Source organism: Camelus dromedarius, chromosome 4 (genome assembly GCF_036321535.1).
Source record: "Camelus dromedarius isolate mCamDro1 chromosome 4, mCamDro1.pat, whole genome shotgun sequence".
Taxonomy (NCBI): domain Eukaryota; kingdom Metazoa; phylum Chordata; class Mammalia; order Artiodactyla; family Camelidae; genus Camelus; species Camelus dromedarius.
Window position 1 is genome coordinate 62,477,142 of NC_087439.1, and position 24,771 is coordinate 62,501,912.

At 34.9% G+C, this 24,771-nt stretch overlaps 1 protein-coding gene across 13 annotated transcripts in view; it reads left to right on the plus strand.

Annotated features, from left to right (window-relative positions):
• The window catches only part of IKZF2 (IKAROS family zinc finger 2), a 160,046-nt gene that overhangs the window by 89,437 nt on the left and 45,838 nt on the right, over positions 1-24,771 (plus strand). For 11 of the 13 annotated variants that reach the window (XM_031451829.2, XM_031451831.2, XM_031451827.2 and 8 more), the window contains 2 exons: positions 11,325-11,591; positions 17,910-18,077. In XM_031451829.2, the coding sequence (XP_031307689.1) occupies positions 11,325-11,591; positions 17,910-18,077 (435 nt within the window). The remainder of the gene's footprint in view (positions 1-11,324; positions 11,592-17,909; positions 18,078-24,771) is intronic. The other 2 variants (XM_064484995.1, XM_064484996.1) reach the window with 1 other exon arrangement.

The following is a 24,771-nucleotide window of genomic DNA, read 5'->3' on the forward strand; positions in this document are numbered from 1 at the left end:
TACACATTCCAGAAAAATGGTGTCACTCAAAATCAATATATACTTACACATCTTTCCTTTCTTCATGCTCCCCCCCCCCCCATCTTCAGTGCCATCTGTCTTCTCTCTCTTTTATATAAAGCATATCCAACCTGTAAGGACTATCTGAAATGCACTTACCTCATGAGGTCTTCTCTGTCATCCTTGTCATCCATCTCAAACACCCAGTTATATTTGTTTCTTGTCCTACATTTTATGATATGCTTTCATATGGTAGCTCTATTCAGAGATAAAATAGCCCTGAGGGTGTTAGCTGTACAATTGTATTTAATACTCAGTCAGCCCTAAGAGGCAGGTATTATCATTATCTTGATTTTATAAATGAGACTTAGAGAGGTTTCTTGAGGTTTCTTAAGATCGTGTGGCTAATAAATAAAAGAGCCTGGCCTTAAACTCAAGGTACTGAATCTAAGCCATAGACTCTACTGTCTGCTCTAAGTGACTGTTCTATATCTTTTATGTAAAGGATATTACCCCCACTTTATGTAGTAAGGAACAGGGACATGTTAAGTGACTTCTTAATATTCACATATGTAAAGTACTTAAACAGAGGTATTCTAATCCAGCATTTCCATTATTCACCTGGTACCTCCTATGTTGCTTTGTAATCTTTTTTCACCTTTTAACAGATGCACTCTATGACTGGTTAAAGTGTCTGTTCATTAGCGGCAGGAAGCAGGTATGAACATTGTGAAAAAAAAAAAAAAACTGGGGGCTGCTGCTTCTGCACTGTAGAAAATAAGTATCTGACACCGATCTATGAAAGTTTGCTGGGTACTTGCCCGGGTGCATTTTCCTTAGTCGCCACTACAAATCTTCTCTTTTTTGTTATGACTTGATACGTTTTCTTGGTTATACACTTTTAACTGACCAATGCTGCATCTTGGGGCTAAATGGTGACTGTTCCACACAAAAAGTGAAGGGTTTATGCAAGAACACCAGGAAAAAACTTCTGTAGACTTGACGTATGTTCCAGATTTGGGCCGCCAGGGATATTTCAACCCACGATATGGAAGCTGTTGGGTTCCTCTGTCACTTCAGTTCAGAGACTCAGTAAAGCTGCTGAACTGCATCGCCTGGCTTTGCTTCTACCCTCTGTTGCCCTTGCCCCGTAACAGAAACCCTGCTCCATTTCTTATCTCTTTCTCTGTAGCGTGCCGGCAGCAGTGCCTTCTGACCTGGTTTCAGCGTCCTCAGTGACCTCTGGCAATCCAACGTTTGGGTCCCTTCGGGAATATGCCCACTCAGCTGGATTTAATAGTAGTGATTTTACTTACAGAAGTTTGGTTAAAAATTTTGTGTCCCCCTTATTAAAGAGGGAATTTCACAATGTGATTTGCTTCACAAACCTCCCACAGTTATGTTAAGCAGATGGTTGCCAAACACCAGTTCAAAGTAGATTGCTCTTATATGAAATAAAATCCATGCTCAGAAAATCTGGCGGTGTAAGCTGGTCTTCTTCCAAAACAGGCGCTCAGACAAATTTCTCTCCACTCCAAGCTGGCAAACCATCACACCTGCATTCGGCATGCAGTAAAGACAACGTCAGATGGCACACAGTGACTCAAAGTTACTCTGCTTTAACATACTGACATCCCTTTTTTCTTTACTGGTAACCAGTAATGCTTTGCTTTTGGTGACATAGGGGAAACAGCAAGAATTTGGTCATTGGTTCTCGGTTCTAGTCTCAGATCTGGCTCCAAGTAGATGTGTAACTCGGACATGTTACTTTACCCATTCTGAGCTTTATTTTCTCATCTGTGCAATGAGGATATTATATACTTCATGGAGTGGCTGTTATGATTAGATCAGGTGACATGTATAATGTGCCTGAAGTCTTTCCTGTTATACAGTGGTCCTTTAATTGATGTTGTGTTGTTGATGTTTTGTGTTTAAAACCTAACTCTGTATGGTTATAATAGTTACCTGTGGTTAATTTATGCCTGGTCTCTGTAACTTAAAGAAGTATGGTAGGAAAATCAGCAACAAGAATTCAACAAACTTTTATTGAGCGCCTAGTGTATGTAAGGGGAAGATGGTTTTACAATTGTGAATAAAGACAGCATTTCCTTTCAAAGACCTTACACCCTAGGGAGTGTAGAGTTAAGGCAAATATACTAATGAAATCACGGTAAGGTGTCCTTGTGCTCAGGAAACACTTCATGAAAAAAGGTGGAAGATAAGTGAGCCTTGAAAAGTATGCTGATATTGATAGAAATAGGGGAAGGAGTCCAGAAAATAATAATTAAGGCCAGGAAAAAAAAGTAAGTAGAGATGTACAGGATAAGTTCCAGGAAGAATGACTGGAAAATGCCTGGAAAAAGTATGAATAACTAAGGGACTAGTAAGACAAATGGCCAAGGGAGATGATGGAACTATGCTTTAGAAAAATTGGACGTCCTTCAAGTCCACACCAATACCTTTGTATTTAATTTGTAGGCAGTGAGCTGTCTTTGAAGACATGCAGAAGAGTGATATGATCTCTGCTTTAGGAAGATTAGCCTAAAAACTGAATATAAGATGAAGTAGGGGAGTGGAGTGTGGCAAAAAACTGAAGAAAAGAGACCAGCTATAAAGTTGTTGAAATTGTTCCAGGTGAGAGGACATGTGGAATCTTAAAATCTGTGTTGCCCATGAAAATGCACAAAAAGGAGTTGGATAAGCAAGACATGGCAGACACTGAACCTCTAGGACTTGGCAAAGGCAGTCATTCATTTAAAGGGCAGGAAAAGGGATAGACTGTTGTTTGCCTGTGGCATTTCTATTTAAGCTAAGCTTATTTCCTCCACGTTGTACATTATGAACTAGTTGTCTGCCAGAAAATAGAAACTTCATCCTTGGGCTCCAGTGGTGCCCCTGTGCTGGGCCATAAAGGTGTGTGGTCTGATGACAGGCATGCTTTATAAGGTACCATGCATTGTGGGAAACCAGCAGGGAGTCAGATGTCTTCGCTCTTTAGTTTTACTTTTTTTTTTTTTCCAAGGAGATAGAAAGGAAAGTTTTGGTATTTATTTTGTTGTGAAGAGATCTCTTTAAATGTAAAAGAAATGCTGCATGAGCTGCTCATAGGTACGATTTATCTTTATAACAAAAATTGACACAAGACTGTCAAAATGTGACCACAAAGGAAGTCCTAAAATGCCATCCTCCATAACTGTTGGTTTAGAGATTAAAGTTGATAATATTGACTTATTCTTCAAATGGCTGTCTTTACCTACCACTGATAAGTCATAGCATGACAGGAAATACAGAAAAAGTGGGGGTCAGGAAAAGGATTGAATATTGACAGATTCTTCAGGAACTAGTTGCACTGCATGGACCTACCCCTGTGTTAAGACCAAAGCAAGTCTAAAAATTAGAAGGAAGTGCTTTGAGTGAGTATATGCAACTTAGAATTGATAGAAAGTATTCTGTTGTTCAGTTTATGGAAACTTTAAAGTATATTTTATCTGACTGATGTAGACTTGAATTCCTGGTATCCTCTTCAACTGATCAACATAGCTTCATGGCATCTGAAAGATCTGTTTGCCCATGACTGATATTTGCCCCAAATATGATACTAATATTGGTTACTTGTTTAATTGGAGAGGCAGTGTCATGTCATAGAAAGATGGCAAAGCTGAAAGGCAGAAGATCTTGAATTGACACCAGGCTCACATTTACTACCTTTGTATCCTTGGGAAGGTTACTTAACAGCCATGCCTCCATTTATTTATCTGTGACTGCCCTACCTACAACCCACTGTTGTCTTGAGTATCAAATGAGACAGAATATGAATTTTTTTAAATCAAAGAATTTTAGTAAGTTGTTACTTTTCTATTATTATTATTAAAAGGATCATTAATCTATTGTGTACAGAGGCTGTTCTATCTAACCTGCTGTTTTTAGGAACATCAAGTGTTATTTTCCCCATATCTCAGGTGATGGAGGTGGCTGAGTCAAAATAAACATAATTTCCCAAGGTCCCACAACTAGTTAAGTGGTAGAAAAGGAGGTAAACACCCTGGTTTCCTGCATTCAACTGAAGAATAACTGTCCATTACACTATTTTTAGAATAATAACCATATTTCAGAAAGCAGTACTGTCTTGATCTAGTTGCTCTAGTAGGGTTAAGAAATACATAATCTAACTATATTGGGGAAAGGAGAGAGGTGGGAGGAAATGAAAATGAGGTGATGTGATGTGCAGACTTAGAAAGCTACCCACAAATGGCTCAGCTGCAGTGCAGTGACACCAGTGTCTAGACTTGTCCAACCATTTCTACAATGAATACTTCAGGATGTTATAAGGGAGTGGTTTTGCAAGACTTATTTATTTATGCAGTTAAAAGCAACAAAGATGTTATATTGTGTGAAATTTTGTTGAGGAATTTCTTCTAAAAATGATTGCACATACCGCAATATATTTTTGTTGTGATGATTTTAATTGTTTAGACTGTTGGTAAGGTTGTAAATAATTGTGCTTTACATCAGAGTTTTGAAGGCAGTTTGTTTTTTTAACACATTATTTAAGCAGCTGCTGGGCTGTTAACATGGATTTAGTTATGTTTGGTGTTTCTTTTTCGAAAGTTTAAATGAGAGAATTATATTAGCCCAGAAGCAACTTCAACAGAGTATTAGATAGACATATTGATTCAATTAGTGTGTATAACACCATTTCAAGTATCTGGCATAGCCCTGGAGAAACTGATGCTTGTAAGTAATAACAGCCCTTAAGTGTCCTCTTGAACGTTCACACAACATAAACCAAGCATATTAAAGTCCACTTACACATCACACCTGGAAGATGTTTTTTTCCCAATTTGATAAGAATAATATTTTCTTTATCTTTTATCATTAGCACTATGAAACATTTTTAACTCCCATAGTATTTGCTTCATTTAAAAATTAAAATTCGAAAAATATAATTTGGAAATTAAACAGAAAGAAATCACTAATTTGATGGTCATTAATCTAGAAAGCTTATTTTATGTTCCATAAGATCTATAAATATTATATCCTTTCAAATAGATCAAGTAAATCATAATCCTTTTGCATTGTTTTCCTGGTGAAGAAATTTGAACAGTTTGTTCATAGATTAGTAGAATCAACTTACACAACTAATAAAGTTGTAAGTTGTATAAAGTTTAATTTAGATTTAAAAAATATTTTTATTACGATATTTTAGGTCCTGGTTACTATGACTTTCCAAAACTTGCTATTTTAAAAATGATTAAGATTATCTGTGAAAACCTTATTCAGAGGATGAGGATAGAATTTATTCCCTCAATTTGATAATTCAGAATTCACAATACATTTTATCATGCAGATAAAAAAATGAACTTTCCCCCTAAGTTTTAAAAATTGAGAATTTTATATTATTTGAAGTCATCAGATGCCAGGCATTGCAAAATCATATGCCATCTTAAATAGGTGGATGATTTAAGTTATGGAGTGAAAAACAGTAAGTGTCCAATTTCTAAGAAAAAGTATCTTTATATTTATGAACAATTTAGGTCAATAAATTTAGTATGTAACCAAATTATATATGTTACTAAAATATGTCCTTTACTCTTACTCATGAACTCTGTTTATAGGGTTCAAAAGCCCATTTTCCACTCTAATTTAAATTATGTGTACCTGTCTAAAAACTTTGGACTCTTTTTCCCCCTCAACATTCTGAAATTAATGGGCTTTTTATGTTTTCTCTATTTTTTTATTTCAGTAATTTGGCCCCTTCTACCTTAAAGCTAAAATAATAATTTTGTGTATAATACCAACTTAAAGTACCTTATCTTATGTCACTTTTTTTCCCCTTCTAAAAATGACTTTGGTTGGAAAAAAAAAAACTTAAAAAAAAAAACTGTGATGCTTAACATCTTCACAAAATAACATAATTTTTCCCCATTGGTTTTCTATCATTTTTAAAAAACAGTGATCTGTATCTGTTTACCTGTGTAAATACCTTTATTCGGTTATCCCTTTATTTAATACCATGTTAGTGAATTTAAGGCAAGTCTGTTGTAACTTTATCCACTTAGTATTATGTATCTTGAAGCAATGATAATTATGAAGACTTTGAGTGTAGAGAGCCCAGTATGGTTACTGAAGAATCTTTTACAATTGAAATTTGTTTGGCCTGGGAGTCACTTATAATAAGAGCTCCTGTTTGAGTCCCTTTACTTCTTAGCATTGGGATGATTATTTGTAAATGTAGGTGATTAAACCATGTGTTTTTATAGCACTTATAACCTATATTCTAAAGTTCAAGAGTGGTATTTTGAAAGCATAAAGAAGAGGGGGGAAAGCTTTAATTTATAAATGTGTTTGTATTATGAAGCAATATTTGTATAAATATGTTTTATCCTGAAATATATTCAAAGCTTTGTCTATGTAAAATCGATTATTAAAGTCTTTTGTATTAACTATTGTTATCATCTAACTCTGTTCACAAACTTCCAAGTCTCAAAAAAAAAAAATCACTATAACAATTAACTTTCTCTTGATCATTAATGCTTTAAAATTTGACTTCGTTTTAAACTGTGAACTATATTGTCTCCTTTAAGTTAAAAAAAACCTATATTAAACATCTTTAATTTGTTCATTGAAAATACTCAAATATTTATATTTTATAGTTGTTTGTGACTATATTGAGTAACAGAACAAATTGATCAATTAAAATCTAATTTCACATCCTCTTTTCATTGCTAATCATTTGTTCTGACGAAATATTGTTTTTATTAAACTGTTGCTGTTTGTCAGTGTACAAAACTGTGTGTAAATTCCCACAGATACACTTGAATTTTACCTTCTTCATTTCATATCAAGGAAATAAATTTGAAAAATAATTGTTGGTGTTGAGACTTATAATAAGATTTCTTTTCACTCAGACTAACAAATTCTTATCTTCATAGAAATGAGCCATTTATGAAAATGCTTTTCTGTTAACCAAATTGTAAAAGAAGTATCTCATGATGAAGAGTTAAAATTTAATTTGAAAGATTTGATAATTTATGTACTATGATTATTATATAATGAGTAATAGCTTTATATATTATAGCTACAAATAATCATGATATAACACTTTTATTAATATATAAATTATAATTTAGAGTATAAATTTACCAAACATTTGAATTTAATCATTAAAGTGTAAAAATATTAGGTGCTCTGCATTAATTAGAAACATCCTAAACTGTAAAAATAAATCAAAGGAGAATTTCTTTTATGTTCTTTGAGGAGGGAATTTTTTTTCTGTTTAACAATTAAAATTCATATTACTTTAAGTAATTGCTTTTTTTTAAATTGAAGTATAGTTGACTTACAATGTTGTGTTAGTTTCAGGTGTACAGCAAAGTGATTCAGTTCTACACACACACACACACACACACACAGACATATATTCTTTTTCAGACTCTTTTCCATTACAGGCTATTACAAGATAGTGAATATAGTTCCCTGTGCTATATAGTACATCCTTGTTGTTTGTTTATTTTATATATAATAGTTCCAAACTCCTAATTTAGCCCTACCCCCACTCCTTTCCCCTTTGGTAACCAAAGTTTATTTTCCATGTCTGTGAGTCTATTTCTGGTTTGTCAGCTCTTTTGTGTGTGTGTGTGTGTATATATATAATATATATATATATATATATATATAATTAAAATATATATATATATTTTTTTTAGATTCCACATACAAATGGTATCATATGGTATGTCTTTCTCTGTATGACTTACTTCACTTAATATGATAATCTCTAGGTCCGTCCATATTGCTGTAAATGGCATTATTTCATTCATTTTTATGGTTGAAGTAATTGCTTTTTAATCCTAGAATTTCAACTTAATTTCAGTAAAATTGGCTAAAAATTAATTAGGATGGAATTTTGTACATGGGCCATCATATTTATACAAAACTTTACCTGTGCTATGTATGTATATTAAAATGTGTTGCATTTCATTGATTTACTGTATCAACAAATATAAATTACTGTAGTCACTATAGCAATAGTGTGTATATTCATACATGGCAAACATATAACTCCTTAGAGTATAATACTGTTAGAGACAAGATTACTGTAATTTACCATTCCTTCTGTATTTCAGTTCTAGCAAATGTATGCTTTTTTTGGATATTCATCTCAAGTGTACTCTTCTATGGATAAAAAGTTTTAGCTATAATTGTAATATCTGATAAATTTTAAATAACATTTTTACCCATGTTTGATACTAAGTTTTGATGTCTGTATTACAATATTCTCACTAGGGAAAGGGTGATGATTTACTATAACATGAAGTCATAGTCTTCATAATTTTGTACTATTTTGAAATTTAAGAGGCCAGAATAGTTTCAGAAACTATTCTTTTAGGTTTACTTTTTTTCATTTCTCGAAATGAAATGCTGGTAGACTTTACAATCATTAAAGGTAGCTTCTCAGATGTGACTAGTTCAGGAACATAAATGATGGCAGCGCTGTAAAGTTTGTGAACTTCAGTACATTACTTAAATATGTGGGAAAATTTGCTCACAGGTTGGTATATGAAGGTCGCGCTACATAAAGTCATACTTCTCATTTGTTTTTCTTCTTAATTTTTTCTTTAAATGACAATTGTAAATAAAATACGAAACTACATAGGATAACCAATAGTATTTTACATTGATTAGAAAAATCTTCCTTCTCAAAAAAATATTGTAGAGTTTCTTGGAATTTGGAAAAAGCTATTGAAGCAGCATACAGAATCTAGAAGCCATATTTGAAAACGTTAAAAATTTAAAAGGTAAAATTAGCATATATGTCAAAAAATACCCTAGAGTAAAAAGATAAACTAAAATTTTTGCAAAACATATCAAATACAGCGCTAAGTTCCTTAGTATATAAAGCATTTAAATTCAGTGAGAAAGGCTGACAACCTAGTAGAGAATGGGGAAAGAACTTTGATAGACAGTTCTAAAAAAAACAATTTAAACATAGAAAAGGATGCCCAATTTCATTCACAATAAAAAAAGGCAGATTAAAAATCTAAAGTAAAATAATTTTTATCAGATTAATAGTTCTGTGTGGTACTATACAATGTTTATTACAGCACTTAAACAAGAAGTAATCTTAAAAGCCTGAATGAATCAATTATCATGTTCTTGTAAAATAGATTTTATGCAAGGATTAGATAAGAACAGTGTAGATTTCTGCATGCTGATATGGAAAATATTGAACAGATATTGTTAAATAAAGAAAACGAAGTTAAGGTCAGGTGAATTATATAGTCCAATTTGTGTAAAAACAGAGTACATAAATACACATGTACACACATACATACACACACACAATTCTGCATTAAAACATGAGGATAATGGTTGTTTTTGAGACTAGGAACTGAGGAGTGTTGCCATTGGGTAGAGAAGGACTTAATTTTTCATTTTTTATCCTTTATGTTAATTAAGTTTACTGTGTTCATGGATTCTTTAAACAAGTTTAAAGAAAGAAAATTGTTTTTCAATTAAGTAGAATACCTCAGTGAATACTGCCTGAAACACCTCCTATATGCCACAGATTTCTTTATGATATCAGGGATATTAAGATGGATAAAATATTGTCCAGGCACTTCTCAAAAACCAGTAAAGCAGTACTGATTTGTAAATAGAATAAAACTCAAGGTAGTAGATACTCTATTAGAGATGAAGCAAGGAAGGCTATGTATATTTCCTTTTGTAGATCTTAGGGTAGTTAACATACTATAAGTTAACTGATCTGCACAAAAACCTTATGAAATAAAGAGAGCACTGTATGTCCAAAGAAAAATATTAGCCCCCTTTTTTTTGTATTTATGCATTTAATGCTTACATCTGCCCCAGGAGGTGGGTACCATTATTACCCCCATTTTATAGAGGACATAAAGAACATAAGGAATTTACAGAAGGTGACACTGCTTGTGCTTAGTGCCATTGCTGGGACCCTCACTCTTAATAGCTTCACTATTCTGCTTAAATTTATTCTGCAATCTGAATTTATCTCCACTTTGCAAATGAAAGACAAGATTCAGAGGTTAAATAACTAGCTCAAGATTATACTGCTAGTAAATGTCACAGCCAGTTCCAACTAAATCCAGTGATTCCTGCATTGTACCACACTGCCTCGAGTTCGCAGGAGAGTTCCAAGGAGGGAGGAGAGGAAGAGTCATTTTGATAGTAGGTACTACCTATCCTCAGTACTAACGACAAATCAAAGAAGGGGTGGTTTCTCTAAGAAAACAATTGCAGTAAAAAGAACTTACTTCCTTTTTATGAAAATATTTCCTCTATTCAAGTAATACCAAATAATTTGTTTTGCCTAGTAACTTTGATATGGTTTCTTGAGAAATTTTCAAGATCACTAGATAAAAAAACACTGGTATTCATTTAAAACTTGCTTCTGTTTTGTGAAAAGACTCTTGTCAGCAATCCAGAATGAGGGCTGTGCTAACGAAATTCCTACTTTTCTGTGGGATGATCCAAAAACAGCAAACAGAAGGCATTAAATTTCTTAACAGTCACAAGTGCATGCATGCACACTACGCCATTCCTGTCATTCACTGCTTTTTGGTGTGCATAGATTAAAGTTGGAATACTTTGATTTGCAGACTAATATGTTCTATAGAGAACTTTTTTCACGTAGAAAAGTTAAAAAGCAGAGTAGCTTAAGAGCATGTGAGGTGTGTGCACTCTGCTCTGCCTTTATACCACTCTCAGCTGAACGTATGTGTTTAGTCTGATTTTAGGATTTTTGCCTTGACAGTGTGCCTTCCTATGTGTTAGACATTTGCTGGATTAAGATCCCGAGTTGTTTCTCTTGCTCATTTCAGAAGTAGGTTTACACAAGTACCCTGCTGGGAAGCAGAGGCTGTGAGGTGTATAATGATTGTTCAGTTAGGAGGAGGTCTATAGCTCCATGGGTTAAGTAGTTGTCTAATCTTTTCTCTTCCGTAATTCTCCCTCAGTCTCAGTAGCCTTACTGATAAACTCCAAAGCCAATACGAGTTATTTAAAGACTTGCTTTAAGTGTATATAACTGAGTTAAAGAAATACACGTGTGCAAATATAAAGTGTCATTCTGTTTACCTCCAGCTTTCCTAAGCCATCTTCACTTTCATACCAAAGCTTCACTGAAATATCATAGCACACAGTCTATATTAACATTGTGGTGGACTGTATTCTCCTTAGTATAGCATGTCCAACCATGTTAATAGAATGGCAGCGGGTGGAAAAGAGATGTAGGTGATAACACATAACATGCATTTCACATGTCCTCCTTTCTTCTTTTTAAATTACAGCAAATTCAGTAAAGCTAGAAATGCAGAGTGATGAAGAGTGTGACAGGAAACCCCTGAGCCGTGAAGACGAGATCAGGGGCCATGATGAGGGTAGCAGCCTAGAAGAACCCCTAATTGAAAGCAGCGAGGTGGCTGACAACAGGAAAGTCCAGGAGCTCCAAGGCGAGGGAGGAATCCGGCTTCCGAATGGTAAACTGAAATGTGACGTCTGTGGCATGGTTTGCATTGGGCCCAATGTGCTTATGGTACATAAAAGGAGTCACACTGGTAAGCAGCTGAAAGAATAACCTGATGACTGCCTGTGACATCTGATGTTGATATTACCTGACATCTATTCTCTTTCCTTTTTATTCAGGGGTGGCAATGGTGAAACTACCTTTTCAGAATTCTGCTAGTATTGGATTGCTGAAAAGCAGAGAGTAGCCTGGGTCTTGACTTCCAGCCTTCAAATCTGAATAGCTTATCAAAAAGAAGTTTGGGATTCAGTTTCCACAGTTCTTAATATAGCAATAATATGATAAGGGTTCAAAAGGTAGAGAAGAATTTCATTGTGTAACTTGATCTTTTTGTATTCCTATCCATATTTTACCATACCCATGGGCAGGCAATACAGTTGGCTAGCTAAAAGTTTATACTCTAGCATGGTACTCATGCATTTATATAGGGGTGGTTCCTTTTCACCTTATCGAGTTAACTTCTTGGAATACAATTTCCTATCAATCTTTGCCTACCATGGATCTGCACAGTAGGCAGATACTTATTCTCCCTAGTTCCAGGATATTACCAGCTTCCTGTAATTTTTAACTATTAACTCCTGCAAGGAGATAAGTAGGACAGAATATAACCAAGGGTGGTGAGTATGCAGGTAGGAATGCGTAATAGACTCAGGTGAGGAAAGAGACCTCAGATTAATTTAATGTGTACTTTTAGATGTTTGAGTAATGTAAAAAACCAACTCAGTGAGAAGGCCTTATTTAAATTAACTCTTCAAATCCTTTGGTAAAATTTTTTAGAAATTTCTTTTTAATGTAAAACACCAGAAATGAGATTGTGGTAAAGCAGTCGGATGGTTGATTCTTAAAAGAAACAGTTTCAAATTCATATGAAATTTGATTTAAAGGTAATGATAGCTTTAACTGTAATGCAGAGTAGTATTCTAAAGCACAATAGTAATAACTCATAGACTCAGGGTTTTAAAATATGACACCCTTTTGTAAGAGAGCAAAATCACTGTAAAGAAATTGATTTAAAAGACTGACTTCTAAATAATAAATTTAATAAGTAGGTTCTTAAAATATAAGAGATACCAGGGACATTGACATCTTAGTCTGGATGTCTCATTTACACATGAAGAAACTGAAGCCCAAAACAGTCAAGGGACTTACTCGTTATCCCTTATGTAGTTTAAGGGCATTGTGAGGCTGAAACCAGTTTCCTGATGTCCAGAGTGGTTTTGTTCTAATATTCTGTACTTGGTATATCAGTATACCAACGTTTTATGATGAGGCATTACTTTAAGGCTGATATATTAATTATAGTGAGAACTTACACATTAAAATCAGTGTTATCTTAATCAGAATCATAAGCTTTAGGTCCTATACTCTTATCCAACCATATAGTCAGTTACATTATTACTTTTTGTTTTGTTTTGAATTTCCTGTTTAAGTAACATCATAGTTTTAAAATATTTTTTAATTTTATAGTAATATTTGTATTGCTAATGAAAATGTTTTCTCCATTAATTTTTAAAAATGTCTCTTGGAAAAATTAAAAGATCAAGCTTGGTACCATATTGGTAAGAAAAAGAAGGAAAAGACTAAAATAATGAGTCTACTTTTCTTCTCTGCTCATGAAGTAATTTTAACTGCAGTTCTAAGAGTCCCACAAAGTTATAATGTATTCATCATCCCAGAATGATTATATTGAGGGATATAACACTCTTTCAAATGTCTAACTTCTCCCATCTAGAAACACAGAAATTAAGCAAAATTAGTCTAAAGACTTTTCAATTGAATTGCATATAGGTTTCATTTTAAGGCTGAAAAATAAACTAACATTTTTCGTAAGTTTTTTTAATAAACCTTTTATGGTCTAAACTAAGAATATTTAAGAATCTGAGTATTTTCTGTTGAAAATTTAGGTTAATTGATGTTTCACTGTATCTGCAGTGATTTTTATGAGGATTGTCGGTTTGTAAACACAGTAACAATTACATACCTACTCTACTGTCCATGTGATATTTACTACTGTAGTGGAGTTGAAAACCATCTAATTAATGTAGAAAATGTTTCTAAATAGTTATACAGAATTCCACAAGTCCTAGGAATATGGGATTCACTTAGCTAGTAAAGGCAAGGAGAACGGACTAAACAGCCATTATAAAATTCTCTTGGAACTCTGAGAACTTTTGCTGTTAATAAGTGTTTATTATAGTATTTGGAAAAGTATTATACTTTCCTTAGATCTGGGAGGTTTTTGCTAAAGTTACTAGCTTGAGATACCTCCCACACATTAACTGTGATTTGTGATATGTCTTTAAGTTAGCCATTTTTATATGTATTTCTGATGACCCAGTTTATACATCTGAGTGGGTCATGACACTTCCAACTCCATTTTAGTACTGTGAGAATAGAAAGTCTATTTGTGTTTCTTTAGATTGGAAAAAATGTAATCAGAATATAGTCATTAACCAAATGGTTTCTCTTTAATTTGATGAACTGCTGTCTTCATTTTAGAACTTCCCTTTCTCACCAACTATTTACAGCTTTCCGGTATAAAAGGCACTGTCTTAAATCCTTAAAAGCCTTTGAGAAACATATGCTTGTATGTTTTTAGATCATAGAATATCTAATATAAAATTGATAGTTAAAAAATACACAACCAGCCAATTCATTAAAATGACATGGAGTATCAGATCTAATTCACTTCTTCTTCTTTCTCTTTCATACTCTACTAAAGTGCCAATTCCAGTGTCTTGTCATTGGCTTGGTGTTATTTCTCTGGTATTGCTACTTTAGTAGGTAATCAGGTAATATTGTCATCGGATACTCCAGGCACTCTTCACTGGGAATGTAGGGAGAAGAAAAGAAGTAGGGGTAGTAAATCAGTTCATGCATAAACAAGAATTGATATGAACATTATAAATATAGACTGTCCTTAATTTTGCCTCTCTTTAGGGTAGAGTACTCCCACCTTTGTTACTTTATTTTCAGCACCATATTTTGTCCATTACAGCTTTGTGGAACCATTCTCTTACTCCAAGGCTGTCTCTACAGGTGGTTGGGATTTTTCACATTTGTAAGTGGTTATTCTATCCAGATAGGCACACCCTCTATCTGAGTCACCAAAGCAAACTGATGCATGTATACTTGCATTTCAATTGAATAAACACATATCTAGAAATATGTGTTTATGAAAGTACATATAATATTGAAATATAATTTATTCCATAATAAGAATAATAGGTAGCTTCATCCAGTGAATAACTAAAAATGGTCCTGGAGTAGATTAGTAGATTGATTTAAAAAAAAAAAAAACAGATTCAGAATGGATATGAGGGATAGTATGGCTATGTGACTACATCTTAATTGTTCTCCTGGATCTAGAGTTGTTAATCAAGACTTTGGTGCCCACTCATGGGAGGAATAGTTATCACAGATACGGTAATAGCCTACTTGATGTTTTTGAATTGGACTTAGTCTATAACATCACTAATGTATTTAGTACATTTGTGGGGTTTTCCTGAAATTTGCTTTTATTTATGTCTGAAGAAGAACATGATTAATATATAAATTTTTAGACAAGGTCTAAATCCATTTGAAAAAGACCAATTGACTCAGGCTTTTTCTTAAAAGGAAAAACAAATTATTAAAAAAGAAATAATTGAGATATGTTGTTTCAAGTTACATAGACAATACAGGTAGTCAGCTGAACTTTTCAGTTCATTATCAGATCATTTTACAGGTATCTCTGTAACATGTAGGCCAGGAAAATCAGTATTTCTTAAAGCTTCATCTGATTGAAATCAAAGCGCATCATTATCATAGCCTCTTTCCTCTTATCAAAATTGGGCGCATGATTGGTTACCTTCATCATGCCTCTTTCTTCACTTCCCCTTGCCATGGGAACAGGATTAGCAAGTGCCTTCTCACTAAGACTTATAGGCTCAGCAAAACGGTGATGTCTCCCAACATAACTAGACCCCTCTGCATTTATCCTACCCCTTTAAGGATGATCATACGAATTCAGAAGTAATTCTTATTAAAAAAAATTTGAAATATTTTAGAAATGTAACAACTAAATTTTGCAGTCATTAGTCTCATAAAACTCAAGTGAATTAAAAAATCTTTTTTAAAAACTGATCCTTATTATTTTTAGATTAGTATTATTTTAAATGATGAATTTAATACCTTTAATTAGGAATTTTTAAATATTTCAACTCAAGGATTGTAGGAGGCTTAAAGAAAATCAGTTAGCTTTCTATAGGAGTATTTTCCAAAGGCAAATGTGATTTCAAATATTTTTGTCCACATTAATTTAAATTTGTTTTAAAGTTATTGCATACTAATTTGCCTGGAAACTACACATAGAGGAATACCAGAAGTAAAATCAAATGTTTGGAGTAAAATGTATAATTTAGTTTGATATTTTGTTATTCTCTAAAAAGTTAATTTCATAAAGAAAGTCTTCCTTCTTCCTTTTTATTACTAATTCTGTGACATAAATGGGAAATAGAAAATTCTGATTTTAAAGTTTCAGACTGTTACGACACTGAAAAAAGTCAAAGAATTAAGTTGTATATGTGTGTCAATGTGTAAGATTAAAAATTATTTACAGAAGTATTTCTTTTTAAAACTTTGGTTATTTTGTAAGACATCATATGAGAGGTTTTAGGTAAAATGTCTCTTTTATGCTGTATTTAATGTTGATTTGCTTGTTTTGCCAAATGAATTAAACAAGTTAAATTAGATTAAGTTAACTTTAACATGATGGATAAGTCTTTTTCAACCTAATACATCGATATAGGACTTTTTGTAAACTTACGTCATAAGATTTCCAAATTTCTTCAAAGAAATCCTTAACCCTTGCAACACATACACACACAGATGACTCTTTTTTGTTATATATTTTATTAAGTTCCAAAATAAGAAGTACTACAGAATTCAAAATATACCTGATATGTCAATTTTTCAATTTCTTTAGGCTTTATGATAAATCTGTACAATGTACAGGAGTAGCTGCCAGAAAGTGATCATAATTTATCTTATTTATACCTCCTAGCTTTCTTTAATAAAAAGAATCACTGAGTTTTGCATTATTTTAAAAGCCCAAAAGTATATTGTGGTTTCATTATTCAGTATTATTATGAATGTTTCAGTTAAAGATATGAAATATGATAATTCAGTGTAAATTTTTTTGAAAACTATTAAAATTATAACCATTATCTAACCCCAACTATAGAAATGGTCCAATTTAACCAAAAGGGAATTATTTTTTGTAACTTAATTTTTATTCTAACCTTGAGCTTTAATATATTTGTACTTTTTATAGATTAATTTATAATTTATGCCTATCTTTAGAGAGATACACATTTAAAACAATAGTATTTTTGTCACAGTTTGGTGATATATGGCCCTGCTTGCTAATTTTACTCACTCATCAAATTACATACATGTTTTTACCTTCAGTGACACTGTTGACAGCCAGCTGATGGCAACAGACAACTGATAATTCTGGCTTAAACAGTTTTAGAGCAATATTGGCAGTAGGAGAAAAGGGAGAAAAGGTTCCTATCAAACAAGTGATTTTCAAAAGAAAAAGAGAATATATGTACAGGAAATGTCTGGATGAATAATTTCTTCGGATTTTTCCCAATTACATCAGGAAATTTTGCCAAAGGTTTTACTGTTAGTGATTAGGAGAATTCAGAGACCTCGGCTTTATTTTGAGATTTTGTGGTAATGGGACTTGTAACCTAGTTCATTCATTGACTCTCTTTGGCCCCTTGGTAGGAAAATTATCAACTAAATTAGAGAGTAAGACTAAAGGTCCCTTTCAGCTCAAAGTTTCTGTGATTTTTTGAGATAACATGGTACAAGAAGGAGAGCGAGATTTTGTCGACAAATTGACCAGGAGTCCATTATCAGCCCATGTACTTATTAGCTCTGTGACTGTGATCAGACACTTCTGTATTTGAACTTTAGTTCCTTTATTTGTAAATTGAAATTATTAATAGTGAATAAGTAATGCTGTTATGAGGTTTGCAATATTGTAGGTAAAGCAACCAGGAAAGTCAGTAAAGTGATAGCACCTAATTGTTCAACCAGTGGTCAATGCTATTATTGTTACTCTTTGAAGTCAGTGATAGGAATCTTGTAAAATTTATATGAAGAGAGGAAACGGCCCTTGACTGAAAGTTTGGGACTTTGGTGTTAGCAAAGCAATTCTAGGCAAACAGGGTTTAGAAGGCTTCGGAGGGGAATGGGCATTCGCGGCACAGAGAACTGGCTCTAGCTAGCAGGCTATAGCACCTCGTCACTTGCACGTAACCTACTTGATCTTCCCCACCTCTTTCCCCTTCTGCAGGTGAACGTCCCTTCCACTGTAACCAGTGTGGAGCTTCTTTTACTCAGAAGGGCAACCTTCTGAGACACATAAAGTTACACTCTGGAGAGAAGCCGTTCAAATGTCCTTTCTGTAGCTATGCCTGTAGAAGAAGGGACGCCCTCACAGGACACCTCAGGACCCACTCTGGTAAGTGTCACCAACCCTTTGAGAAGAAAACTAAAACATGAGAATTCAGGAGAGTACTATAGAATAACACTCAGTAACTTGTAGCTGTGGTACATAGCTGAGAATGTGCTTGGTGATATTTTTATTGTGCACATTGAGTAACTGACCAATCTTCTAGGATACATATTGGCCCTTCATTTTGAGACTTCCAGACTTGGCAGAAAGGAGTGCTGTCAACTGAAAAGTCACTTATTTCAAGCCATTGAAAGAAATTAGCTGTTATATCAATTTTCTATGATTTTTAAATTTTACAATTATTAATACAGTAATTATAGTTAATCCAGGATAATGGGAAATCTAGCAAAATATCATAGTTATATTGCTGTTACTATAGAGGAGAAGAAAGCTGTGATTTTTTTTTTTTTTGATTGTTATGGTACCCAGGCTGGAACCTCAGTGGGAAGTCAAATATCACTATTTTCAAACTTGAAAATACTATGCTCGTTAGAAAATTGTCTGTAACAGTATATTTTATTTTAACTCTTCTAGATCCTTAAACTCTCAAACTATAGTCATTGGATGCTCTCCTCTGAAACCTTTCTCTGCTTCATAAATCATCATTAAAAAATCTGGAATATGTTTGATTTAAAAAAAAAAATGCCAGACTCTAGTACGTAAAACAAAAATGATTAGAAATCTGAATGAATTGCATTTGACTTTTAGCATGAATTGCCATTGCCAAGAAGTTAAAGGTTCAAAATTAATAGAGAATACTCTCAAGCCAGTTTCATAAGCTCCTTCTGTTCATAATGACATATTAAAATTTAATTTTAATATGAAGATATGATGGAAGTGATACTTTCATCTACATTGACAAATTGCTTAGAGAGTGCTGTGAGTTGTGAGGTAATGCTTGAATGCCTGCATTATCTTTCTTTACATTTTTCTGTTAATCTTTAAGGCTTTACCTAGTTATTTTACATAAATGTGAAATGCATAAAAGTATTCTAGATGTTAACTTTTAAATTTGGGGCAGTTACAGAAAAATGAAATTAATGCAAACATTAAAACAAAAATTTTTAAGGGTATATTTTACATTCCTAACTTAAAGCAGTTTACTTATTTCCAACTATGACATTTTATATTTTATTTAGAAATTATCCTATAAGAATTGTATCTTAAAGTGGTATTGTTTTATTGTAAAAATTATTCTTTACTGAAAGGTATTTTTAAGACATGACAGTTCCTTCCTTTAGCTAGCCATGCACTTGGCTTATTCAAGTTTTCAGTTGACCAAGGATTATGTAAAATATAGCTTTTCATGAGCATGAAGTTGAGGCAAAAATATAATCTTAAGGGTCTGTTTCACTCTTTACAAAATTTACAAAATTGTGTTGTTTTCAATATCATGGTTTAGTGTACACGTCACTCTACCTGGTGATTGCTCTCAGAAGGTTGAGCGCCTGGTGACACCTTTGGAAGGCATTTGGCATTTCAGTTACTGTTTCCTTGATTTCCTTTTTATTCTTTTAACAGACTTATCCCCATGGGTAGTGTCTAAGAAGTCAGGACACCTTGGTTTTTGTGTTAGACTGAATGGGGCGGCTACTGTTGGCTTCTTTATGCAGATTAGGAATGGCCCTCTAGGATCTCTTGGTTGGTAGCTAGTGGAGTGAGGGGAGGGAAAGATGTCACCCCAAAAGTAAGCCCCTCCCATTGGCTTTGGTAAGACCAGACACTTAGCATAACTTACATAATTCTGTGTAATTATAAAGGTTGTGTGCATAAAGCAAAACTGCTTAGGGGAAACTGTACATTTTGTAAAAGGTAAGTTGCTACTTTGAGTTTCAAAAAAAATAGTTTAGTTCCCTGCAACTGCCATTATGCTGATTTTGCAATTTGGTATACTAAGTCATGATTTTTGCAGTTGTGTAAACAGATACTCAAACTGGCTAATTAATGAGAGCTTAACAGAGGCCTGAGAGGGGGACGGGCTGTCATCCAGCTACTGCATCATCAAGGGGTGATACCAATTCAGACATACTTCCAACTGGAATTTGAAAGATTAGTCATCTCTAATGTTTCTCATAATAGAACATAAAACATAGCTGCCAAAGTCCATGCTTCTCTAGCTGGTCAGAAAGCTCCAGTTGATCATTACATCTTTCTTCTTCCACTGCCAATTCCATCTTCCCCTTACTCTCACCTTCTTTTTAAGCACCTGGGCTGGACAGGGTTCTTTGATAGCTGATCCAAACCTTAATGCCTACAGGTTTTGAGTACTTGGTGGCCCTGCCTTCCTTGGATTACTGCAGTTTTTCAATACCCAGGATAATTGGACAAATTTTTGTCAGAGATGCCCCAGGAAATCTCCTGAGTTTCAAACATGGTTGTCCTTGCCCCTCTTGTATAGCAACAACCCATAATCATCTTGGTAATCTGGAAAAATTACCTGCCAGTAGCCTGCTTCTCTCCTAGTTAATTCAGCAGCTTGAAATGCCCCAAATAGCCAGGGAATAGTAGTCTCAGCTTCCGATACAGCAGTATCAGAACTCTGATCATCCTTGGTGGAAACACTCTTCTTCTGGGCACTGAGAACCACCTATCCCAAGATTTCAGCACAGGAAGTGAAAATCCTTCAAATGGATTATTTGATGTATTTGTCTTGTGGCCACTGCTGCCTTAATCTCTTTGTTCTCAAACTTATGGATTCTGGCAAAGGAGGAGTTAGATGGCTTTAGGCATATATCATATCCTATAGAATACACCCAACTTGCAGACTTCCCCAACCCATCCTATAGACTTCTCTCAACTGGCAGCCATACTTGAACCACTCCACTAGTAGGCCACTTCACCACTCCATTTAGCCAAATGATTCCAGACGGTGTGGCATGGGGTATAGCTAGTGAAATTGATAGGTTTGAGCCCATGGCTTTATTTTCCTTGCCATCAAAAGAGTTTCTGGTTGAAGGCAATACTGTAAGGAATACCATGATAATTGTTAAGGCATTCTGTTAAATCCAGGCAGAGGAGCTTGCAAAAATATTGAAGGAAGGGGAGGTAAATCTATATCCTCAACGTCTGTCAATTCTGATGACGATACATTTCTTCCTCCTTCATGTTGGAAGGAGTCTATTGTAACCTGCCTGCCACTAACTGACTGGTTGACTCCCATGGAGAATGGTGCCATGTCAAGGTCTTAGCACTGGAAATTTGTGAACTCAGCAGTGATAGTTAACTCAGTCATGGAGACGGGGGAAATCTATGTTATTGAGTCCGTACATAGTTTCCATTCCTGATCCCATTGTCACTTTGTACATGAGCCACTTGAGAAAACACCAGGGGAGCTAGGTAAAGAATCTGACTGACCTCCATAAAATAGATTGTCTTATTGGTTTGTGTCACCCATCAGATAATCTTGTCCAGATTACAAAAAAGTCTTCTCTACAGGGGATGCCCTCTAGAGGGAATTTGCATAGGACACCATATCATCACATTTTGTACCAGTTCTGAGAGGTCCATCCACATAATTCTCCCCAAATCTTCTATCACTAATTTTCCAGTCTTGTTTTTCCAAGCCCTTGACCATATGGCCATACCATGTATGTACCTCAGCTATCCCTCCTTCCATGCAAACTGGACCAACTGAAATTCTGCTGGAGGGGAGGGGAGGGGAGGATATCTTTTCACTACCATATTTCAGGGGCAGCCTCCTTCATTGGGCCTGTAACACAGTAGATACAGGTAGTACCAAATACAATGCAGTCCATTTACAAACTAGGTCCACATGGTTTAATACTCCATTGACTCCACTGAGGACATCCCATGAGGCCACAGTTTTGAACTGAAGGAAAGATCATGAAGCAGTAGTAGCAGGGGTCAAAGACACATGAGTTACTTGCTCATGAAGTATGCTTGGGCATCCCCAAACCTGCATGGTCCAAGTTTCATTAAATAATGAAATGCTCTTGTGTACATCTTATTTTACATTACTTTGAATCAGATTAACACCTCATTCATTTTGTATAGTTTGGGCCACATAGTCATTTGGAGTCCCATGTCCTACTACTCAATCTTAACAAGAGTCCAGTAGCAGATTAGGAGCTGCTTTTCAAATGGCAAATCATTATTGGTAGATCACATATCTTTACTCCATTAAGGGATCTGCACTGTGATGTTTTAGTGGCAGATATGTCATACACCATCTTTGCCTGCCACAGGTATTTCCAAAAATCATTGCATGGCTGGATCTTGGAGCCAAAGGTATAAAGGGCAGCTTTCATTACAGCAGATCCATTTCTTGTCCAAGACCCCTCTCAACGCTGGCAGTCTTATGGGTTATCTAATACATGCATCAGAGCAGAATACCCAAACGTCGTGCAACTTGCTTCTAAAATCCAAAGAAGACACCACATTTTGTGCCTCCTTCTTCATGATGAAAGGTACAAGGTTCAGCAACTTACAATTTACTAGAGGCTCTGTTTCAACATGCCCATATCACTGGGCCCATAACATTTCACCAATGCTGCAAGTCTCTTAACTTTACATAGATACTGTCTCCTGTCCTCTAGTATATATCTAACTGAAGCATCTTAGTGTTTATTACTTCCTGCTCACCAGATCAATTAGTGTAATACCATGAATGTAGTTTTCCAGCTTGATGTTATGTGAGATGTCAAGATGAACAAGATTTCTTTGGACTATATTATGACAAAAAGGAGGAGAGTTGACCTAGCCTTAAGGTAAGATAGTGAAAGTATGTTGTCCCTGCATTGTGAAGGCAAACTGCTTCTGATTATCTTTGTTGATAAGGAATTACTTTTAAAAGAAATTAAGTCAGTAGTAGCTCCATAAGTGGTGTTAAGGGCTATGTTAATATGTTCCAGGAAAGATATTATAGCTAGAACTGCTGTAGTTGGCATTATGATGTAATTAAATCTTCATTCGTTCACAGAACCATCTTGGTCTTGCAAAGTCTAACAAACTGCTTAAATGGGTATGTGGTAGGAATCACCACCCCAGCATCTCCCATGAGTTATAGGGCTGTGAACTCCAATATGGTAGTCACTAGCCACATGTAGACTAAGAAGTGCCTACATATAGTTAATGACACACGTTGAAATATTTTTGATTATATTATGATTATATTGATTATATTATGAAAATTAATTCCACCTGTTTAAAATGTGGCCATTAGAAAATTTTCAATTATATATGTGATTCATATTTCCATTGGACAGCAATGTTCTTGGCTTTTTATAATAGCTCTCCTGCCATGGGTCAGGGAACCAAAGAAAGGATTCTTTCTATTCCTGAATGCATTTATTCCTATGATACTGTAAGATGGACTTGGGTGATCTCCATAAGCCCCCACTTTGGTGGGCCACAGTATTCTTTTGGGTTCCAGGGATTAAAGTCAATTCACAGCTAATATAATACAACTATCTAATAACTTGTGGAAGAATTTGGTATTTTCCTTTTCCCAGTTCACAGTCACCATCATAAATGGCCACAGGTGATTCTGGAATGGCTTAGAGGAAAATTCATAGCATACATTTGTGGCCAGGTTTCAGGGTCCTTCTGAAAGGGACTGGATTGCCACCTAAATTTATGTGACTCTGGATACGTGAATAGACTACACCTTCCTGAAATTAATTTCTACTGCATAGTCTTGGCCATCTCAGATCACATTAGATACATTTGAATTAGGGAGCCCAGATCTATTTGCAACATCTTCATTGTTCTCTTCAGCCCAGAGGAGACAGCTACCACGAAGCTTTCAAGCATTTCTTTCCTCACCAGTGTGATTCTTTGGTGAAGGGAGTGTCCCACAGGCCCTTCCAGGGGTATGGTTAGGGAAGAGCCGAACAGGGTGATTCATAATATATCCTTTCCAATATTCTTACTTGAGCTTTTGGGCTTGTACTTTGGTATGCCAGGAAAATTCTGCCATTTCAACTTTTTACTTTGTAAGCCATCATTGAATCAAGAATTCTTTCAGTATATAGGCTGTCACCTCCTGGATCTGGCCTTGGTTTTGGCTATGTTAGGATCTAACTTGTTACGAGCCTAGGGGCCATGAGTATTAATAGAAATGATGCCTGAAAAGACTTATCCATTCTCTGCTTGCGTTCCTGCCTCAGCTGAAGCTATTGGAAGTTGTGTTACAATTGGGAATGATGATTTATGGGAGTGTTTCCTTAAGTGGAAAGGTAGGGAGTGAGGACAACTGTGTCTTCTGGCAAGGATGGTTCGGAAGTATTTGGGGGTTTCACATTCTGAGCCTCTGTATTTGATCAGATCTTACCATCCCATGTTTCCTCCTTCCCCGTCATTACCCCATTATCAAGACCTAGTGGTGCTGGTTTTGCCCATTTTATTTAGTATGGCAGTTCCCATCAGACTCTGGAGTTGGTCTTCAGCCTTATTTGCCCTGAGCCTTAAGTAAATAAAGGCTCTTTTAAAGCTGACCAAAGACTTTGATATTTCACTTCTGTTCTGACTTGAGCATTCAAGGCCTTCAATTTGTCCTTTCTCTTTTGAATAATCCTCAGGGCCATCAGAAGTAGCCACATCACACTATAGACACCACCATTATCACTTTAGGAAGTAAAAGCCACAGCTGCTAAAGCTTCGCCTTGCATCTGCTCTGTTCTGTGCTACCATCAGTGATAATTTGCGTAATCATGTTGCAGCACCTGCCGAGAATTACCAG